At 36.8% G+C, this 21,420-nt stretch overlaps 1 protein-coding gene and 2 pseudogenes across 3 annotated transcripts; all 3 read right to left on the reverse strand.

Moving 5' to 3' along the window:
* Positions 1-533: 533 nt before the first annotated feature.
* Positions 534-4,607, reverse strand: LOC143583423 (factor of DNA methylation 1-like; annotated as a pseudogene). Its single transcript, XR_013144165.1, has 7 exons — positions 4,458-4,607; positions 2,996-3,875; positions 2,702-2,883; positions 2,543-2,630; positions 1,968-2,477; positions 1,616-1,850; positions 534-1,211 (listed from the first exon to the last, which is right to left on the reverse strand). The product of XR_013144165.1 is annotated as a factor of DNA methylation 1-like (transcript).
* Positions 4,608-9,134: 4,527 nt separating this feature from the next.
* Positions 9,135-13,123, reverse strand: LOC143583431 (TMV resistance protein N-like; annotated as a pseudogene). Its single transcript, XR_013144169.1, has 6 exons — positions 12,577-13,123; positions 11,292-12,423; positions 10,918-11,211; positions 9,574-10,835; positions 9,290-9,478; positions 9,135-9,256 (listed from the first exon to the last, which is right to left on the reverse strand). The product of XR_013144169.1 is annotated as a TMV resistance protein N-like (transcript).
* A 2,594-nt stretch (positions 13,124-15,717) lies between these two features.
* LOC143582077 (glutamate dehydrogenase B-like) lies at positions 15,718-16,921 on the reverse strand. Its single transcript, XM_077064726.1, has 5 exons — positions 16,907-16,921; positions 16,727-16,789; positions 16,180-16,254; positions 15,981-16,088; positions 15,718-15,882 (listed from the first exon to the last, which is right to left on the reverse strand). Exons 1-5 carry the CDS (start codon positions 16,919-16,921, stop codon positions 15,718-15,720), a joined length of 426 nt encoding a protein of 141 aa, XP_076920841.1.
* Positions 16,922-21,420: the final 4,499 nt, after the last annotated feature.

Consider the following 21,420-nt stretch of genomic DNA (forward strand, 5'->3'; position numbering starts at 1 on the left):
ATTTTGGTCGCTATATCTGCGACCGATTAACGACCAAAAAATTCGGTCGCTAAATTTGCTACCGAATTTATTTTCGTCGCTAATTTTGCAACCGATATGGTTTTGGTCACAAATTTTGCGAACAGATTTGTTTCTGTCACAAATTCGATCGCTAAATTTGCGACCAGTATGGTTGGTCGCAACTTTCGGTCGCTTTTGCCCATTTGTGTAGTAGTGGCTGGTCGAAACAGATTTGGATCACAATAGTTCTAGTCAAGTTTTGTTCGGATAAAGACATGTTGTTTTAAAAGTGTCAATTTGGTTCGGGTAAAAATGTGTTATAATTGAAATAGACTGGTCTTGACATGAAAAACCTATCATTTTAGGAAATATACAGTTATGAATAAAACAGGCTAGTATTGACATGAAAAATTATTTTTATCACTTTAGGATAAAGACACGTTTAAAAAGTGTCAATTTTTTTCTTCATTTAGGAACATATAGTTATGTACATAAATGATCCTTTTAGAAAAATAAATTTTTTGTCTAACTTGCCAGTTCAATCAAGTCAAGCTACCTGGTCGGTTTGGTACTTTTTCCAAAATCGTGGCTAGCAGTTGAACACAAATTTTTAGTCAAAACCGGTCATACCAGACCATGTACACACTAAATGCGTACCTATAGTTGCAAAACTCATCAAAACCACTGAAACCGACAGTTTACAATTGACAAATCCTAAAGTCAAACCGGGATGGGAAATCATATATGTCTTGCTCAGTTCTCTGTTCATGGTTTGAAAAACTTTGGTTATTAGTTCGGTCTAGAACCATATATTTTTCTTTTAAGGAAATGGCATTGTTTAGGTAACATATTAGACTTGAATGACTAGCCCAAAAGTTTGAGCCCGCCTTGGGACCTGACCGGTTCCAAACCAGTAACAACTTATTAAAATTAAGACTTAAATAACTAGCACAAAAATTTTCAAATATGGTCCAGAACAGACTTTGAACCGTTGCACACCAATGCAGTAACATGTTGAACTTCAAACTTCTAGCTAGATTATAGCATAAACAGTCAAATACTAGTGCTTTCCTAATATATTGATTATACTACATTATATTACCAAAAAGCAATTTAAAGCAAAAGCGACTGCTGCCAAAAGGTCAAGAAAAGAGTTCAGAAAGATGCATTACTTCATGATTGCCAAAGCGTATAGCCACCAGCTCAGTTATCTGTATCAAAGATTAGAGATCTCACAGTTAAAAACATCGCATGACAATTTCAACCCATTTATATGAGAGCAGGTCAATTTTAGTAAGGGTGAACAAGATTGGGTTGACCCAAACCAGTTTCAGGAATTTCTTTTGACATCTTTTGCAATTATTAATGTTTTGGTTACAATAACAGTGTAAACGTTTAATCGAAATGATTAAAAGGTTGTATGCATTTAAACTTTTAATGACCGGTTAGCCTTTTCCTTGTTATTTGGCCCGGTTGAGATAAAATCATAAAACACAACACAAATCGACAAATTTTAAGTAAATGCATGCAGGTTGATTTCGAACAATGAGAATGTTAAATAGGATTTAAAAAACTTATATAAAGAAAAGAAAAGAAATGGACATGTAATACGAACCATGTCCTCTTTTGCGCTTAGGGTTCTTGATATTCTTTAAAAGAAAGCTAATAACTTCCTTTAATGTAGCTTTTCGTTTGTCTTTGAAGTTCCAAAGTTCGTTCTCTACATATCTGCCACTAGGGTTATATTCATTCATCTCCATAAATGCAGTAACCACTGCATCATAGATTCCACTACCCCATTCTGCCTTTAGAGATTTTAGCAGTTCATCATCATCTTCATTAATCACTTCCTGCATTATGCACAAGATTTCATTCTTAACACATGCATATAGACTTGAATCATATTTATAAAGTTATTTGATAACACGACAATGAATAACTAATGAGCGACTAACAGCTTGGCATACCTTATGCACACCATTTACTAAAACAACTTTGACCGGATGCCACTCTGGGTTTTTAAGTTTCTCCTCCCACAAGGAACATAACTCGAGACCCTTCATTTCAGCTTCTTCAGAATTAAACTTCTTCTTGCAGGCATCATGGAAAGGTGTCGTATCAAGTTGACCCATCCGCTTTACCCCAATATTATAACATCCACTTAACATACCTTCCATGTCCTTAAAACAAATCAACAACTTTTTGCGGGCTTCTTGCAACTCATCGTTACTTTCACGTCCCTTAACCACAAGAGTTTGATTCATAGCCTCCAAATCATTCATGTCCTCCATCTTCGCTTCCAGCTCATCCTTCATCTTTTTTATCTCCTCTTGAACCACGGTATCGTCTTTATTACCCAAATGTTTCATCACCTGCAGTTTCCCTCTTAATTCCACGATTTCCCTCTCTAGTTGCTGTTTGGCTTCTAGCTGTCTCTCTAATTCAAGTACTTTCTTCAAAGCCGTCTCTTTTTCTTTCTGTGATTCAAGCAAGATCCGGTCAATATAAGTAACAATTCATAATAGTAAACCAGTCAAAATACCTTTTGGTCTTCAACCAGCCTAAAGATCCTCATCAGCTTTTTCCTGCTCTATCGAGGCCATATGTAAAGAACTGTTTCGCGTGTCATTCTGGATTTGCAAAATATAGGCTATAAATAACACTTCGAATTAAAGTTTGTATTCAATAAATTAACAATCACCTTTCTTTTCTCCTCCTCTAATATTTGTCTCTCACGTTCTGTTCGGGCTACTTTCTTATTAACTTCTCTGCTCCGTGATTCATGTTCCTTCCTAAGTTTCTCCACCTCAGCAATCGCCCTTTCTCGTTCATCTAATAATCCTTCAACACGCTCACGTGCATGGCGCTGCAGTTTACTTCTCTCTGAAGATAATCAAAATTTCCATGTCAACAAAATCTCAAACTTATAAAAATGGAATTCCACAAAAAATATGTATTCATTTAACAAGAGGTAATCAAAGAGAGAATAAGTAACCTTCACGGAAAGCTTGATGCGTGCTGTCTATTTCTTCAATCACCCTGCTCAAAGACATAGCTTTCTGATTATACTTGCTTTGCAAATCCTCATAATTTTCATTCCTCATATCGATCTCAGTTACTAACTCAACCACTGGTCTGTTTCTAGCATTTTCAATCTCTTGCTCCACTTCAGATACTGTTTTCACAACCCTGTTCGTCCGAAGGTACTCTCCTATAGGCCCTTGTGATTCAAAGTCATCTGCACGAGCTAACCAGGCATAAATACTTTGACTATGTTGACCACAATCCCATTCTTTCTTACTGTGATGACCAGCTTCAAAAGCTTTCTCAAACTCCATGGCATTATTAAAACCAATCCAACTGCTGTCGAACCTCACAAATGCTTGCGCGCTTCTCTTTTCAGCATCCCATAACAGCTCAACTTCTTCAGGCTTGTATTTTGAGAATCTCTTGATCCAATATTCGGTGTTCTCCAAATCATTCCCATTGTCTGATTCTTTGACTATGTTGACCAAAATCCCGGTCCAAGGCCAGCAAAACAAACTGTTATCTTCAGTGATCGGTGCTGCTACTTTAACAAGCTTTTCAGCCTCGTCTGCCAATTCATTCTCTAAGTAGAGTTTTAGAGCAAGATGATTCGCCTTTTGTTTTGCATTTCTGTTGGAAGAACGATTGCCGACTCCAGAAGCATGTTGATGCAAGTCTTTGTATTTGAAAGTTTGTTTTTTCTTGCCAGCGCAAAAAGGACACCTGAAGTTGCCATCTGGATATTTAACTTTCAGTGTTCCATTCCTAAGTTGCTCATATGGCTTATCTTTGCGCTCGTTAATTTCTGAATCACTGAACTCAGACTCTTCACCAGAACTATAATCCATCTACTCAAGAAACAAACACAAAAGATTAGACTTGAGACATTAAGAGACTGGCGATAATGTCATAAACACTTGAAACTCAAATTGATTCATATTTTAGGGTCTTGAATAAGGGTGTAAACAATTTGTACTGTTCGCGAGCTACTCGAGCTCCAATCAATAAAAAACTCGAGACTTTATCGAGCTTGTGCCCGAGCTCTTGTAAGTGAAAACAAGCCGAGCTTGGGCTGTGCTTGGCTTGTTTACACCCGTGATCTTGGATGACTAAAATGTATCAAAGGAGTTACAAAACATATTTGAATGTAAAATTAGGGCTAGAAATTTAGCATGAATAACATCAAGTGAAAAGTTGATATTACAATTTTTAACATGTCAGTCAGATTATTATTATTATTATTATGACGAAGTAAAAAAAAACCTAAATTACCATTCAAGGTAGAAAAATGAAATGAAGTTGGATAATTAAACAAGTTGCAGAAAGAAAGAAAGAAAGAAAGAAAGCATGTGATCGGTAAAGGAAGGAAAGCTAATAATAATAATAACAATAAGTTGTAAGCGAAAGAAAGTATTAGAAAAACATTGTACCTCAGAAGCCATTAGTAGAGTCGAAATTCGCGGGCTTAAACGTACACCAGCGTTCGTCACTTGATTGACTGATCGGAGGAGACGAAAATACAATTGATTTCCGTTCAGGGGAAGGAAGACGGAACGTTAACTTTTACTTGCTTGCACGAGTATAATAAGTAACAGTAGTAGCAGTTTCAATTAATTATTTAAATCCAAATAAAATATAATAATAATAATAATAATAAAATAATTACAGCACAACCAACTCTCATTTACTCTCTTCTCACATCAATCTATTCAACTTTTTCTAACCAGCGTATGGTTATAAAATTGAGCGATTTTCAAATGTTACGCTAACTAGAATAACGATTTTTATTTTAATGTGTAGTAGTTTGTAGCCCAATATTGTCCTATCACATCATTATTTTCAAATTCAAACCTGGTGACAAAGGTATATCCCCCACCCCCACCACACAAATCGACCAAATATCCAGTGGGGAGCCAAAAATTACCAAAAGAAAAAACTTTATTTTATCACCCACTTAACATAGTCTGAAATAAAAAAAAAAGAAAATTAAAAACTAGTTAAAAGAAATTCAACCTTTTCTTTTTTACTATTTTTATCTTTTTTATCTTCTCTCACTTCTTTTCTATCTAACTTAAAAGGATGTTTTTTTTATTAAAACTTAATTTTTATTTTTATAATTTAATAGAATATTTCATTCTTTAAACGTTATTTTATCGATCAAGAAGAAATGACAACAAACGGCGACAACCAACTAGATTGGTAGGAGGAGATGAGAAGAAAACGTGTAATATATTTCTTTCTATTGGAGTGAAGAGAAACACACTTTAGTAGAAAAACTGGTTATATGCTACATCATAATAATAAAATTAAATATACACCAGTGTTGTCTAACAAGGCCATATTTAATGGGGGCGTTAATAATAATAATAATAATTTTTTTATAAATATCTCTCTATTGTCATATCAATCAATTCAACTTTTTTACTTGCTAGTTTTTTCATATTTTTTATATTAGTTAAAAGATCTTTTTGGTTTACTTTTAATATACACATGTAGCTGGTTAATAGAACTCGGGAAATATAGGTGTACATTGTAACATCCTAAATATTATAATGATAAATAAGGAAAAGCCGGGTTTAATTATCGTGTGTTAATATTTAATTGATATTAGACAATAAAAGAACATGGACTTAGATTAATTAAGATGGATTAAAAGGTAATGGGCCTTAGGTCCATGGGCTTTAAGGAGTATAAATACTCCCTTAAACCACCCTAAAACCCTAAACCCTCATTTCTTTTCATCTTATTCTCTACACACTCAATAACACACACACACCTCCATACTTACATACGACCGAGAGAGAGGAAGAGGGTGAAACGACCAACGAACATCGAATAGTAACAGATTTCTAATACACAAGCTAGATACAAGATAACCAAGCAAAACGTGACCAACCGAACGCATAAAGGTATGTCCTTTACCTTTAAAGTGTATGTTTTTAGGATCGGTTAGCCTTGAAACTTAAACATAAGGTAAATCGGGTATAAACAAAAAGTAAAGTAGCAAACTTGACGTTGGAAACGAACTTAACGAACCTATGGCTATTTACGGCAACTTGTATTGAACGTTTTAATCTTAAAGGTCCAAACTTTATGCTTTTCCGAGTCAAGTCTTATCCGAAAATGATCATGGGAATGTTTATGGGTTTGGTTAGTATCATATCAAGCTGAAACAAAGAAGTTTATGGGTTAGAATCAAACCCGTAGGCGCTGCTGGGCAACTTCGCTAATAAGTTCGCTCCAGCTAAGTTGTCTGCAGCTAAGTTCGCGTGCGACTAAGTTCGCATATAGCTAAGTTCGCGTGCATATAAGTTCGCTTGCACGCATGTTCGCCAAACAACTTCGCCGTATAAGTTCGCTAATGATAAGTTTTCCTCATTCAAGTTCGCCTGCTACCATGTTCTCTTAAGCTAAGTTCGCTTAAGGATTTAGTTCGTTTAATGTCAAGTTCGCCTAATGATAAGTTCGCCACGTTAAGTTCGCTGAACGTTAAGTTCTCTTAAAATGCTAAGTAAAAGTAATCCAGTACTAGACCACGAATCGGGCTAACGAATGAGTAGGTGAATAAAAATAATAACTTAAAATCCTGATGGAAAATGCGTTAAGACAGTTTATGAAAATAAAATTTTTCCAAGCTGACCTGTCAGCTTAACCCCAACCAGGGGCTCTGCCCCTTGGACCCCGCTAGGGGCTGCCGCCCCTAGAACCCCGCTGCCAGGGGCGCTGCCCCCGGACCCCATTCGTTGTGGGTTATATAAAGATATAAATACGATATGAGCAGTAATAGTTAATTGATACATGTAAATATTATACAGTTAGCCATGCACAGCTCAAGAGAGGGATTACGATTAACGGTGAACGTAACCGCATTCATGTGAGTTTCTAGCCCCATTTCCTTGTTATGTTTTCGGGGCTGTGTGCATACTCGATGTGAATGTTAATACACTTAGCTTAAATGGTAAGTGTATGTCTTAATGACGAATGTGATAGTTATGAATGTATGCTTGACAGTACGTGAACGACCTTCGGGTATTGCACGTATTGTTAAAGCAAGTATAATGTAGTATGTATGATATGTGTATGTGAATAAGGAAGTATGTATAACTATGATATGTATGATATTAAATGTATGGATGTGATAATGGTGATGATAATGGAAGGTAAGGTAAGGTAAGGTTAAAGGGTTGCATACCCTACTAATATATGCGAAGGTTAAAGGGTTGCATACCCTAATAATATATGCGAATGTTAAAGGGTTGCATACCCTAATAATATATGCGAAGGTTAAAGGGTTGCATACTCTAAAAATATATGCGAAGGTTAAAGGGTTGTATACCCTAATAATATATGCGAAGGTTATCGGGCGAAATGCTCTTTATAACGTAAGGTATGAATATGAAAGAAAAAGAGTAAGTAAGTATGTATAAACGAAAGTATGAAAGTATGGGGTACGTATGAAAGTATGTAATTATGAATATGTTGTATGTTGTATGATTAACTAGAACTCACTCAGCGTAGCTGACTTTTAGTATGCACGCAGGTGAGTAGAATGAGACAGCTGGCTTGAAGGGGAACACATGGCAGATGAAAAAAGAAGCTGGCATCTGAAGATTTAATTGTTAATGTTTGAACTAAAAGACGTGTTTTAAGCTATGTTTTAAAGACAAGTTATGAATGTTGTAATGACTGTTGATGTTTTATGTTATTCCGTAAAAGTTTTAATTAACTTTTTTATTTAGAACTGCGTTTATGAGTAAATCTAACATTAAAGTAGGGTTACCGGTAACGGGGCCTTACATACATTTATTTTTTTGGGCTTATTGTCGTTATCATTACAAACCTAATCTATAACAACCGAACCGACGGGTTTTGATAGCTAGTTTTATTTTGTGTTTCTATAATAATTGGTTTCTCTCAAAACAATCTTTTATTTCCCAAAAACGTTATCTAAATAAAAAGTGTTCTCTTTTATTTTTTATTTTTCGAGTCGTTTAAAGACACAACGATGGACAAAATATGAGAAAAAAATTTAAACTTAAGAATTGAAACATAAGACACAAAACACACGAGGCAATTATAAGACTACCTGTGATGGAAAACGCCAAAACGCCCCCACCTCCAATCTCCATTGGCTGATTTCACCACCATTTTCTTCATCTTGTGTCGTGTACAAAACGTTGGGAGAGTTTTGAAGACCAAAACGCCTCGGGGCTAGTGTTCCAGGCGTTTTAAGGGAGTTATAAGGGTGGGAAGCATCCCACTACATGTGGTCTGAGCGTTTTGTATCTATCATAATAATAACTAGTTTTTAACAAATTCCGTCATGCAAAACTTGATCCAAACATTTGAAAGCAACAAACCCGGAAACCGGATTAGGAGAGTTTTACGTACGATGCAGGTCTCATAGCATGGTTTGAAACAACTGTCATCGGTTCCAACCCAAACCCCGATACTTTTCTTTTACTTTTATGAAACGAGATCGCTAAGTTAAGAAACTAAACTTGTATCACTAGCTCAAAAGATTTGAGCAACCGGTTCTCAACTAACGCCTAACAGATGCTATATGGTCCGTTGTAGCCTGTAGGTTCCAACATTTCGAAACTTTCGGTCCTGCCTTGATAAAGTCTCCATTGCACACCCAATGGATGATAAATAAAAACTGGAGAGATCATAAAATGGCAAACTTCTAGCAAGATTGTAGCAAAAGTGTACCTTTTTTTTAAAATACTAGTGCTTTCATTATATATGTTGATAACTTGATATTAGTTTACAAAACATCAATTTCTAGCTAGGAAGCAAGCCCTAATGAGTAATGACAGTAATAAGGGGCATATTAGACAAAACATCTCTCAAAACTCTTTTTTCAATTCATTTTTTTATGTATTTCTAAGAAAGTTTTTCTTCTTTTATCAAGTGCACCGAGAAACTTTTTATCATGGAAATTCGAATTTTTATAGTCATACTCTTATCATTTCATTCCAATTCAAGTTCTTCGTTACTTTAACCATAATCATTCATGAATGTTACTACTCGTCGGTAAAATTGCACTCTCGTCATGAACGTAGCTTACATACAACTGAACTGAAAGATATAAACCTTTGAAACGTCGACAAGCATCGCAAATATTAGGCAGTTGAAAATCACAAATCGTAAGAAATAGTACACGCATTGTTGAACTTACAATCGCAAACACCATTTTTATTAAATGCTGCAAATCATATTGGGCTGGCTAACTGTATATGTATCTAGACCCGTAGAAAACCGAGCTGTATATGTATCTAGACCCGTAGAAAACCGAGTTCTGTTTTCATACCGGTTCTTTTGCAAATCGATTTCAATACTGAAAAGACTCTTTCAGTATGCCCCTTCAGCTTTCAATTGTGCCTGCTTTAGTCCTTCTCAAAGTATAACTTCCCGTTCTCCCTCAGCTTTCATTATTCAACCTTTTCGCCTACAAAGACGTAAGCATATAATTCAACTACATAACCCACTAGAAAAACAAATATTACTCAATAAGATTGAAACATTATATATTACAACAAAAACCTGTGTCACATGTTGTTGCTTCATTATTGAGCGTTATTCTTTTAGGAGGATGTGACATTTGCTGTTGTTCTTGAGATAGAAGAGCATCTGGATCAATCCTTTTTTCATATTCAACGATTCTAAGACCTTTCAACAAAGAAATGCTATGGGGAAGATGACTTATCGAAGTACCCTTTAGATATAAAGATTGCAAAGATTCTAAATCTCCTAGACTCTCGGGTAGTTTCTTGAGTTCACGACATTCAGAAAGGTTAAGCACTTTGAGATGCTTTAAGTTACAAATGCTGGATGGAATATCTCTGATCGGAGTTCACTCTAGATTTAAACTTTCCAAACATTCAAGATCTCCTAGGTTCTCGGGTAATTTCTTAAGTTCATAACATCCAGAAATGTCAAGCTCTTTGAGAAATTTTAAGTTACAAATGCTGGATGGAATCTCTCTTATCGAAGTACCATAGAGATCTAATCGTTCCAAATATTCTAGATCTCCTAGGTTCTTGGGTAGTTTCTTGAGTTCAGACAATCCAGAAATGCCAAGCACTTTGAGATGCTTTAACTTCAAAATGCCGGATGGAAAATCTCTTATCATGATGTTGTATCTTACACAGTAAATTCAATGATTCTATTTGGCCAATATCCTCAGGCAACTTACCAACATGACATTCATCTAGAATGAGACCTTTAAGACGTTTTAACTTACAAATGCTATCCGGGAGTTGTTTAACTCATGAACGTCTTAAAACTAGATTTTCTAAACATTCTAATTGGCCAATGTTCTCGGGCAATTCCTCTATGCCACTGTTTCCAAGGTCAAGATCTTTTAAATGTGGTAAACTACAAATGCTTCCAGGAAGACTCTTGAGTTCTTTGCAAAAAGAGAGATCTAAATTAACAAGCTTTTGAAGATTTCCAATTGATGAAGGTAGATAATCTATATTATTTCCCCCAAAACTAAGCTGCTGCAAACTACTGTCGGAATGGCAAGGGATTATATCCGAGAACTTCTTCAGATGTAACCCACCCAGATTAAGAACCTCAAGTGATTCCAACTCCTTGATAAATAAAAAGGATTTCAACCATGTACAAGTACAACCACTGAGGTCTAGGTACACAAGCCTTTTTAAACATCCAACAGGCACATGAAGTTCTCTCAAATGATCACAATTTTGAAGGTCTAACCTCACAAGATTTGGAGTCAATCCAAGATCAAGGGTCCTCAACTTTGAAGAGGGGAGTTCAATGAATTTTAGCTTCTTCATAACCTATATATTGTCACACCAAAAGAAGGAAATATAGTAACGAGTTATAAATAAATCAAACAAAATTACCAATCAATCATTTTACCTTTCCCCCTATCCAAAGGCGTTCGATTCTGCTGCTATGCATTTTAAGCGTAACAAGATTATTTGCTTGAAAGGTTTTGGGTAAACACCGATGAGGGTAACCATCCCAGCTCAAGTATTGTAATGCATCCGGTAAGTATTGGTTAACTTCATCAATCTTCACAAGGTCATCACAATTCCTACCCATATATGTATCATATATGTCAAGCCATCTAAGTTTCTTCATGTTTCCAAAACCTTTCAAAACGACATGAGGGGTGACCTTATGAATTATACATCCTGTTGCTTCACTATCCTGTAATTCAAGAATTGGTCATGTATAAGTAAAGATAGTTGCGTTTGTTTAAATCACCATGTTAGAATGCTCATTCTTACCAAGTCATTATCCAACACATCTTCAATTTCCTCATGTATCCACAATCGGCTATGTTTGTTGGGATCATCCGGGTGCAAACGGCGTACGATATTCTTGCCCATTTCTTCAATATGGTCATGCATGCTCAAGATAAGATTATGAGTACCATCAAATTCCCAGGAAAGAGCATCCCTTTAAGTTAGAAGGGATCTCTGCTCAAGAACTCTAAGGCCATTTCTAGCATGAAAACCACAACTTTCAAGTAATTTTACTGCTTCGTTTTTCTCCCATCCCTTGAGTAAGCATGCAACATCTAGGAATATTTCCTTGTAATCGTCCTCGAGGCTTTCAAAGATTAATTCCAGTTTTTCAAGAGTTTCCTTCAATGGAATTGTTTCGAGTCTTTCTAATGCATCTATCCATTCAGGCTTGTCTTTACCACACAGAAATGAACCTAAAACTTTAATTGTTAAGGGAAGACCAGCAGCATAACGAACAACTTGTAGTGATTGCTTTTCGTACTCTTGGACTAGAATATGTTTCCCGAATGCGTGCCTGCTAAACAGGCCAATCGTTTCCTCATCCGATAACAGATTGACATCATGAATCCATTTCACTTTGTGTGCTTTCAACACTTGCTCGTCTCTTGTTGTAATGATAATCTTACTTCCGGGTTTGAACCAACTAAGATCACCAGCTAATGCATCAAGCTGATCCTTATGATCCACATCATCTAAAACCACAAGAACCTTTCTACCACGAAGCTTTGTTTTCATCATGTTTGTCCCGTCATGAACACTACCTATGTTGTTGCCTTCACCATTTAGCAAATCTGAAAGGATATTCTTTTGCAATGACAATAAACCGGCCAACGGCGTTTTAGAAACTTCCCTGACATTCTCAACAAAGCATTTAGCTTCAAAGTGAATTGATATTCTATCAAAAGCGGTTTTGGCTAGCGTAGTCTTACCAGCACCTCCCATCCCCTTAATCCCTATCATGCGAACCTCGTCCGCATCGATATCTAAAGAATTCTGAAGGTTTTGTATTCTGGGTTCCATGCCTACTAAATTATCATCAAGGTTCACATTAGTGGATCGCAACTCGAGTGAAATCTGCTCAACGATTAACTTGACGACTTTAGCTTCATGCCTGCCTTTTACAGATGATCAATTAGCTTGCTCAAGAACCCACACAAAAAGTCACCTTTTAAGTCTATAATGAACAAGACCGGAGCTTTTCTAAAAATAAGAAATAAATTAAATAAAAAAAAAGAATATTGCAGAGAAATGAGAGAGGAGTTACCCGTCAGCAGTGTTCCTCAAATCCCACCCAGACAAATTGGCTGCATCTGTCAGAGCTTTTTTCCATTTCCCGATCTGTATATCAGTATGTATGGCAAGTGGGCTTCTCCAACAGGCCCACGTTGTTTGCGAACTTTAGGGATCCACATCGTAGAAAACATGATAAGCAATCTGCTCATCCGACTCTTGGCAGTCCATAATCTTTACAAGTTCGTTTAAGCACCACAACGAAGATGCATACTTCTTTGAGAAAACTATGATGAACAACTTTGAACCTTCTATAGATTTCGAAAGCTGGTCACCGATGCTGTCTCCTTTTTTGAGTTTCTCGTCATCCTTGAAAGTGTGGATACCATGTCGCTGAAGAGCATCATAAAGGTGATCCACAAAGTTCTTGCGTGTGTCTTCACCACTAAAACTCAAAAAAACATCATACTGATAGCTCCTCTCCTTAATAAATGAAGTTGAAGAAGATGTCATTGGAGGTACGCTTCAGGGGTCCTATAACTTAAGCAAATCCTTTGCAAATGCTTTTCAAAGATGACTGCAAAGAAATGGATCACACTTTTAATTACACTTTTATTTTAGTTACCAGGCTCAATAAAGAGCTATTTTCGCCAACATTGAGCCACAAGCATTTCATTATAACTTAATGGGCCTAGATGTATATTAAAAACTAGCTTTTAGCCCCCGTGTTACGGGGGTTAATTTAGATTTTTGTTTTTAATCATCTTGATATATATATTTTTGCTATTTTATTTTTATACTGATTTTTTATTTTTCAACATAGTTTTGTGTTATTTTAATATGTATATATTAGTTTGTTAATTCCATTATATTATTATTGTTAATCTGGTTCAATTGAGATGAGTAGGCTTATAGTTGGGTTGGAGTGAGTCCTAGTCGAATAATAACAGTATCACTAATGATATATAAATTTTTTCCAGTTAACTTTTAGTATCGTTAAATTTCATTTTATTTTATGTATATTTGTTTATACTATAAAATTTATTGTTTGCTTAGTTTGTTTATGTGCTAATAGAGTTTAGAACGCCGAAATGAAGTGACGTAAAATTAACAATACATATATGAATAAAGAATATTGATAGAATCCATAAACTGATTAACCATATAAATAGAGTGAACAAATATTATTAGGTACCGAATAAGTTGTAAGAGTAGTAAGAAACGCAACAGCCAATTGTTCGATGATCTTTTGAAAAAATTAATTCAAATCAACTCAAACATTAATAATTCCAAAAGTAAAAAAAATAATATAAAAGAGCTGAGAGGGTCATCATAATGAGGGATGAATTTAATAGCATTTAACAGTCATGCGTATTGATCACAAAGCTGCAGCATAACATCAAGAAACTCAATAGGCATATGTTTTTTTTAATCAGAATGTATACAAATTCTTTTTAAGATGGACTTTATAAAAAAACAAAGGTAATCAATATATTTTAGAAAGATAGAAAGAAATAGAATATATAATTGTAGTGTATGTTTTCCTTCTTCATCTTAAGTTGTAAGGTTTCCTCGTAAACAGTTGATGGAAAACTATTAAGAGGCATATTCCTCTCTCAACTTTTTTAATTCGCTCGTCATTTGTGCTTGAAGTTCTGTTGCCATTTTTCATTCACATCTTGTTGGACTTGTAATTATTGTCGGATTGGGACGGTATTATTTTATAATTTTACCTAAGTTTTCCATTCCGACTTTTCTTATCGAGGGGGTACAAAAACATGTTTTATGCATCATGTGTTTTATTCCTACAAAATAACATGTGTAGTTTATATTATACAACATACTGAAATATTGACCATAAGTTAACCATCTTTGTTGATATTAATTGCAGCTAAGAATGTTCACTAAAAGATCTAATCATCCAAACTGTTTCACATTTGGCTTCTTTTAACCGTCTTTTCCTTTTTAATACTCTTTTCCATATGGAATAATATTTATTTGCTAAGCATGACAGTTTCTTGCCGAAGGTGTCTTTGGTTCCATAATATAGTATGTTGATCTCTTGTACATTGTGTTTGACTCTTTTATGTGACTTCATCAGTAAGCTATTCCAATACAACAGCTCATCAAAACCATGATTGTCAATATCCATTGGATGGCCTGTTCCCAAAGCAATAGAACAAACAAACTACAAACATTCAGAATCAAAATCAAGTTAACTGGACTGCATTTTGATGTTATAAAAGTGTATTTTTTTGTTGCATTTATAGGCTGTCAAAAATGCAGTTTTCGCTGCATTTTAATGTTGTCAAAGCTGTCAAAACGTGAAGTTTTAGCTGCATTTTAATATTGTGAAAAGTGCAGTTTTTGTTGTATTCTAAACACTTTCTGTCTACATTCTCTTCAGTGAGTAAAAGATCAATCGTGCAGAACAAATAACCAATTTTGAATCTCTTTTCTTCCCATCTTCAACTTCTTCCTTCTCTTTCTCTTTCTCATCATCATTCGACAAAATAATAATAATTATAATAATAAGATGCCATCAATCTCCATATGAGCATACATATGTGACAACATAAAAGTAAGGTGTGGACTCATTCTTGACTTTAAACATGATTCCATCCTTGAATCAAAATTCAAAATTGATCAAGTCTAATAGTTAGTGTAAAGAAAGGCTAATTGTAAGAAACGAAAATCAAATCAAATTAAACCAATAAAATTTTAAATGCTAACCTTGGATTTGGCATCAACTGAAGAAGTAAAAAACACATAAATTATTCTAACAACTTTATTATCTTCATTCAGTTAATCTAGAAAATCGAATGGAACATACGAAAAATCTGAATGAAACCCATCTATAGTTCCATCTCATTTCTAAAGGGAAGTTTTAAGTATCATCCCAAATAGGTTTCTTTATCATTGAACACTTGAAAAAAAAAGAAATTATGCCAATTAACATCAATGAAGAAGCCCAGCATATACCGGTTTTTAGTATCATCCCGAATGGGTAAACCGACCATTATAGCTTAGTAGTGTCCAATTCAGCAAGTATTGCCCTTTCTTCCTCTATTGCCCTTAAGAAACTACACAAACATGGTGAAATCATTACTCTATTCAAGTTTAATTCAACAATGGATAGAAAGATAGATACTTTCACATATGAATTTGAGCACCACTAAAACCCATTGACACCTTTGTGTTCCTTAATATTTTTGAGCAGGCTAGGAATGTCAATTCGATTTTTGTCCTTGATTGCTCCACTAATATCACTCGTTACTACCACTTTGCCACCGCCTTCAAGAATAAGTTGAGCAGCCCACGAACCAACATTTCCAATGCACTAACAATTAAACTTCATTAGAATTGGTCAGCTGGTCAATTTTTCACCAGGAAACTGGTCAACATAATAAGATTCTACCTGTATAACAAACCTTTGACCAGCAACATGTTTCTATGATCATTAAGAAGGGATTCTATAGCAAAGAGTACATCCATTCCAGTGACAGCATATCTACTAAGGGATTCATCAAGATCCTTAATTTTAAACTAAAAAAATTACCATTTTTCTATAATGTATGTAGTTTCTAAATGAATATAAATTCATGGGTTTGAAATTAAATATGTTAATGTTACTCACTCTAGGTTTTTCAATAACAACAGCAAGCAAGTATCCATGAAACATGAAGTATTCATCTAAAATCCATACCATTGTCTGTTAAAAGTAAAAACTTTAAACATAGTTGCAGTTTTAGAGTTAAAGATTAAAAATAAAATAAAATTAAAATGAATAATGTGATAAATCAAGCTTGATTTTATCATTTAATCAAAAGATTCGTAAAGTGGCCATGATTTCGAACAAATTATGGGTCTCACTAAAATAATATTTAACATAGTACGGATTGGTAATTAGGGTGCTCAAAAACTAATATCATAACATAGTATGGATTGGGGATTAGGGTACCCAAAAACTAATATCATAACATAGTATGGATTGGGGATTCAGGGCGCCCCAAAACTAATATCATATGCAATTTAAGAATCCAAAATCAAATTGTGTGTTATAATGAAACAAACATAGACTTTGACTATAGGCAAATACAATAGACTAAATTAAAGTTAAATATACTTATTACAAGTTTAACAACAAAAACAAGCACAAGTAAGACACAAACATACCAACTAACCTCAAGCATTCGAATCACATTCGAGTGTCCTATCAGTTTCATAGTCGATATCTCGCATTTGATCTGTAAGTATGCAACTCGAAACAAAACAAAACAAAACAAAACAAACAAATTATCTTTCTAAGCCAACGTATACACAATCTGATCTAACTTCAATATGATCGCTAAAAAAAGTCAAACAAAGATCAACGCCATATTTCTCACATGTGTGATCGTCATGTGTTTAAACACTTTCTCCTTATCAAGAATTTTGATCGCCACATGCTCACCTGTCTAAATGTTTTCTGCAAACTTCACCTTCGCAAACCTCATCATCCCTCATGCAAATCAAATAATTTATTTTCATTAACATTTTATTACTAACAAAAAATCAACCCCCCCCCCCCCCCCCCCAAAAAAAATTAATAGAACATTTTGTAATTATTGTTCAGCATTCCATAGTTTTGTTCATGACCAAAATAAGAATGATATAAACTCTTAGCAAAAAGTTAAACTAAATGTAACCAAAATCTATCGACGTTTACTTTGGCAACGATTTTCCACTTCCTTCTATAATATAACATTTTCACATGTACGAAAGCATTAAAGATGAATAAAAATGAAAAAGAAAAAGAAAAAGAAAAAGAATCGTTTTAGGGGTGTATTAAATGGAATTCAAAACATGAGAATGAGAATATTTTATGAACAACCTAACAAATTTATTCCTAAAATCAACTAAAAAACATTAATCTGCATCTCCTTGGTTAACTGAGCATGAGATTATCAACTTCAAATACTCAAAAGTAACATAAATGTAAATCTAAGCAGAATGAATAGATAACATAAAAAATAACTACGGTTAAAAACCCTAATCATGATTGAAACTACAACAATTTACAAAGTCATCCAAATAACAAAATTGAAATACAAATACAAATTACCCAAATTTAATCGATTAAACAAACATCGTTGAGTTAGATTAGTGAAGAGGTAGGTCCCAGCAGAGCCCAGTTGGACCCGCAAGACTCACCTTGAACAGGGACGTCTGCGCAGAAACCAACTGGATCCGCAGGACCAACCATGCTCAGAGACGTGACGTCCTTACGCGCAGTACGCAAGCTGTTCCCGCAGGAAATGCCTCCCAATGGTGAAGGACTCCGCCTGTCCCCGCAGCCTCGGATACAAGCCATAAGGGAAGGCCACCCGCGCAGCAAGGCTACACGCACAAGGCACTTAGCTCTCGATCATTCAGTGTCACCTGAAGGAATGAGCAAAGCCGGGAACAATCCCGCACAGTGGCGGGAGGGGGAATACTCCCGCCCAAATAAGCCAGTCCGTACAATACAGGAAGATCTTCTGTACTGTACCTGACGAGGTATGGGCAAAAGATCTGACTAAAGATACGACAGCTTATTGACAACAGTATGGCGAGCAGCATGCTCCTGCACTGTATGTCACTATTAGCCGCTGCCTACTCACCAACTCCTGTCATACCACGTGCGTAGCCGGCAGTTGGTGGAAAAGGAATAGTATACAGCAGGCCTGGTCACTATCAGTCGCTGCCTACCCACCAACTACCAGCAGGGCACGTGCGTAGGCTACTGTTGGTTGAACAGGAATACTGTTGCAGCCGGCCACACCTCCTTGGAAACCTACCTTCGGCTATAAATACCCCAAATGGTATGACCATCATATCTTATCTGAACATATCATAATATACCTGATATCTGCTCTAGCAATCTCTTAATATACGTTTATATTTAAAGAGCAATCTAGTCTGATTCTCACGCCGGAGGGTGGTCACAAGGAGGAACCCCCCCTTCTCAGTGACAAGCTCATGGTGTCTGTTTTGCAGGTTATCAGAAGAACCATCTTCTCTGGGTCTAACCCCTCGTGGGAAACATCTATCTAACCCCCAGGTTACCAGTAATCTGTCGTAGGTCCGGTTAGTGTTTCTTCATTGGCGCCATCCGTGCATAAAGCTAGAACATTTTTCTCCAGTTTTTTCAAACTTCTAAGATGGTTAAAGAAATTCCGGTTACCACAACCCCAGCTACTGGGGGGAATACCGGCAACACAGTTTTTACAAACACTACCCCGGTTACCCAAGCCGGGGCAAGTGAAGTAAATTTTACGAACACTACCCCAGCTGGGGCAAGTGCAGTAAATAATCGCTCACTGGGATTCACCGATACCCAGTTAGAGAAACGAACAAGACTCCCCCGCCAAACACTCGATGAAGTTAAGGCATGGGCGGAGGCACGTCAAAAGGAATTCCAAGCTGAGTTGGACGAACGCTTGCGTTCCGTCCAACAGGCTGACGAATTCGAAGAGTACTGGGAGGATGACTCGGAGGAGTCCGACTCCGACGCGAACCCTCGCCATAGGGCAAAAGGGAAGCGTAAGGAAACGGACTCCCAACCGAAAAGGCATTTTGGACAAGCCTTCAAACCAAAAAGCACAGGTGGAAATCCACGAGACTTCTCCAAAACATTCAGACCAAACGTTGCAAATGCGGGAACGTCCAAATTTGCAAGGGACATTGCGGAAGCAATCGCCCCAAAAAGTGCCAAACAAATGTCCAGCATAGACACATATGATGGTATATCAGATCCAGACGATCATTTGAACAGGTTCATAGCGGGGGCAACCGTCAGTAGTTGGACGGAACCTACGTGGTGTTACATGTTCCAAATGACGCTTGTTGGGGCTGCTAGAGCGTGGTTCGATCGTCTACCGGTCACCACATCTACGACTGGGCAGACTTCCAACAGAAGTTTAGCCAACACTTCAGCCAGCAAAGAAAGTATACCGAGGAGCAATGGACAATCCTCAAATGCATTCGAGAAAAAGACGAATCTTTGCTAGACTTCATCACTCGCTTCAACTCGAAGAAGCTAAGCCTGGGTAACATTAGCGAAGATCTTGTTCGCGCTGCTTTTATTCAGGGCGCGAACGACCCAGAGCTCATCCGCACCTTAACGGGTAAAGATGGCATCCCATCCACATGGGATGCCATCATGACAGCAGCTAAACGCTTTGCGGAAACGGAGAAGCAACTGGGTAGAGATCTCCCTCAAAGCACAAACCTCTACACCCAGAAAACAAGGGAAGACAACGTCCTTACCGCCCGATTAAACAAAAAGCGAAAGCTAGGCATTTGGCAGTCAAGGGTAAACTTTGACACCTCATCCGGCTTGCAGCATCGGTTAGGCGGAAGGGATAATGTACAGTCAAACAAGAACTCCAGATGGACGCCGCTCACCAAAAGCGTCACCGAGATATTCGCCACAGAGGAGCTCCCATGGCCAAAGCCTCAAATAATCCGACATCGTCACAATGCTGATCGGAGCAAATACTGTGACTTTCACAGGACAAAATGCCACAACACTGAAGAATGCATAGACGTAAAGGACATGGTCGAAGTATTCGTCAGAGATGGGACGCTCGCGTACCTCGTGGCGCAATGAACGCTGAGCAGGCAGATGCGTGTAGAACCCCGGCTGGGGAAAACACGAATAAAATTCCAGCTTCAATGTAGAGACTACATGCTGCGTAAAGAACGAGATCCCGAACCAGGTGCGTATCGGCTCGATGGCACTCCCATCCCAACAACATGGAAGGGAGCTCATTTACACAGTTTGCATGTAAATCAATTCCAAATTTGTAAAGAAAATGCCAAGAGCCACTTCTAATGGAAATGATTCTCCTTAAAACATCGACGCTGATGATTTTACATTTATACTTTTATGAACTATCAACACGAATATGCCGGTTTTCACCGCATAATTACGTGAAAAGTCGTTGCATGGGGAAGGCGGCAAAACACGCATAAACCCAAAAAACGGCAAACCTTCACGCAGGTCAGTTAAAGGGGAAAAGTTCAGTCATCCCAATAAATGAAAGTGTCGGTCTATCCGCATGAATCATGATAAGAGGAAACTGAACAGTAACCTATTAACAACCACGCGTCGAACGGTTAACTTATTCAAGAAAATTTCTAACAAAAGGATGAGGAAAACCTACACGCAGGTCAGATATAGGTAAAGTTTAGCCATCCTACTAAGTGCAAGTGACGGTCCTACCCGCACAATCACGAAAGAGGAAGCAAAACTTCACCTGTTATCTGCCACGTTAACTTATCCTAAACACTTAGAAATTTCAAAAAAGATGAGGAAAACCTACACGCAGGTCAGACGTAGGTAAAGTTTAGTCATCCTACTAAGTGCAAGTGACGGTCCTACCCGCACAATCACGAAAGAGGAAGCAAAACTTCACACCTACTATCTACCACGTTCAAAGGTTAACTTATCCTCAGAAAAGATGAGGAAAACCTACACGCAGGTTAGACGCAGGTAAAGTTTAGTCATCCTACTAAGTGCAAGTGACGGTCCTACCCGCACAATCACGAAAGAGGAAGCAAAACTTCACACCTATTATCTACCACGTTCAAAGGTTAACTTATTCTAAAACACTTGGAAAATTGCTAATTTAAACTAAAGTATGCAAGTCATACAACGTTTACAAAGCAAGGAACCCAACGGATGTAGCGGTCTTACCCGCAAAAAGATTTATATTTCACAATGGTTGATTACAAGAATGGCCGGGTAACTACCCGCCTACAAGAAAATAAATCTATACAAGCTAAATCTATCCTAGCAGTGGGAAGGGATCTTCAGGATCAGGCTTCAGGGTCACTTCCACTTGGACCAGCC

Source organism: Bidens hawaiensis, unplaced genomic scaffold (assembly GCF_021521415.1).
Source record: "Bidens hawaiensis isolate Kalapana, Puna unplaced genomic scaffold, B.hawaiensis_p1.1 tig00001511_1, whole genome shotgun sequence".
Lineage (NCBI taxonomy): Eukaryota > Viridiplantae > Streptophyta > Magnoliopsida > Asterales > Asteraceae > Bidens > Bidens hawaiensis.

What these genes read in the sequence shown, in the direction of transcription:
- LOC143582077 (XM_077064726.1), bottom strand. An exon ending in TTGTTATTGAAAAACCTAGA is followed by an intron (nt 16,089 to 16,179) that starts GTGAGTAACATT and finishes TAATTTTTTTAG; the next exon opens with TTTAAAATTAAGGATCTTGA. An exon ending in ATCATAGAAACATGTTGCTG is followed by an intron (nt 15,883 to 15,980) that starts GTCAAAGGTTTG and finishes TTTAATTGTTAG; the next exon opens with TGCATTGGAAATGTTGGTTC.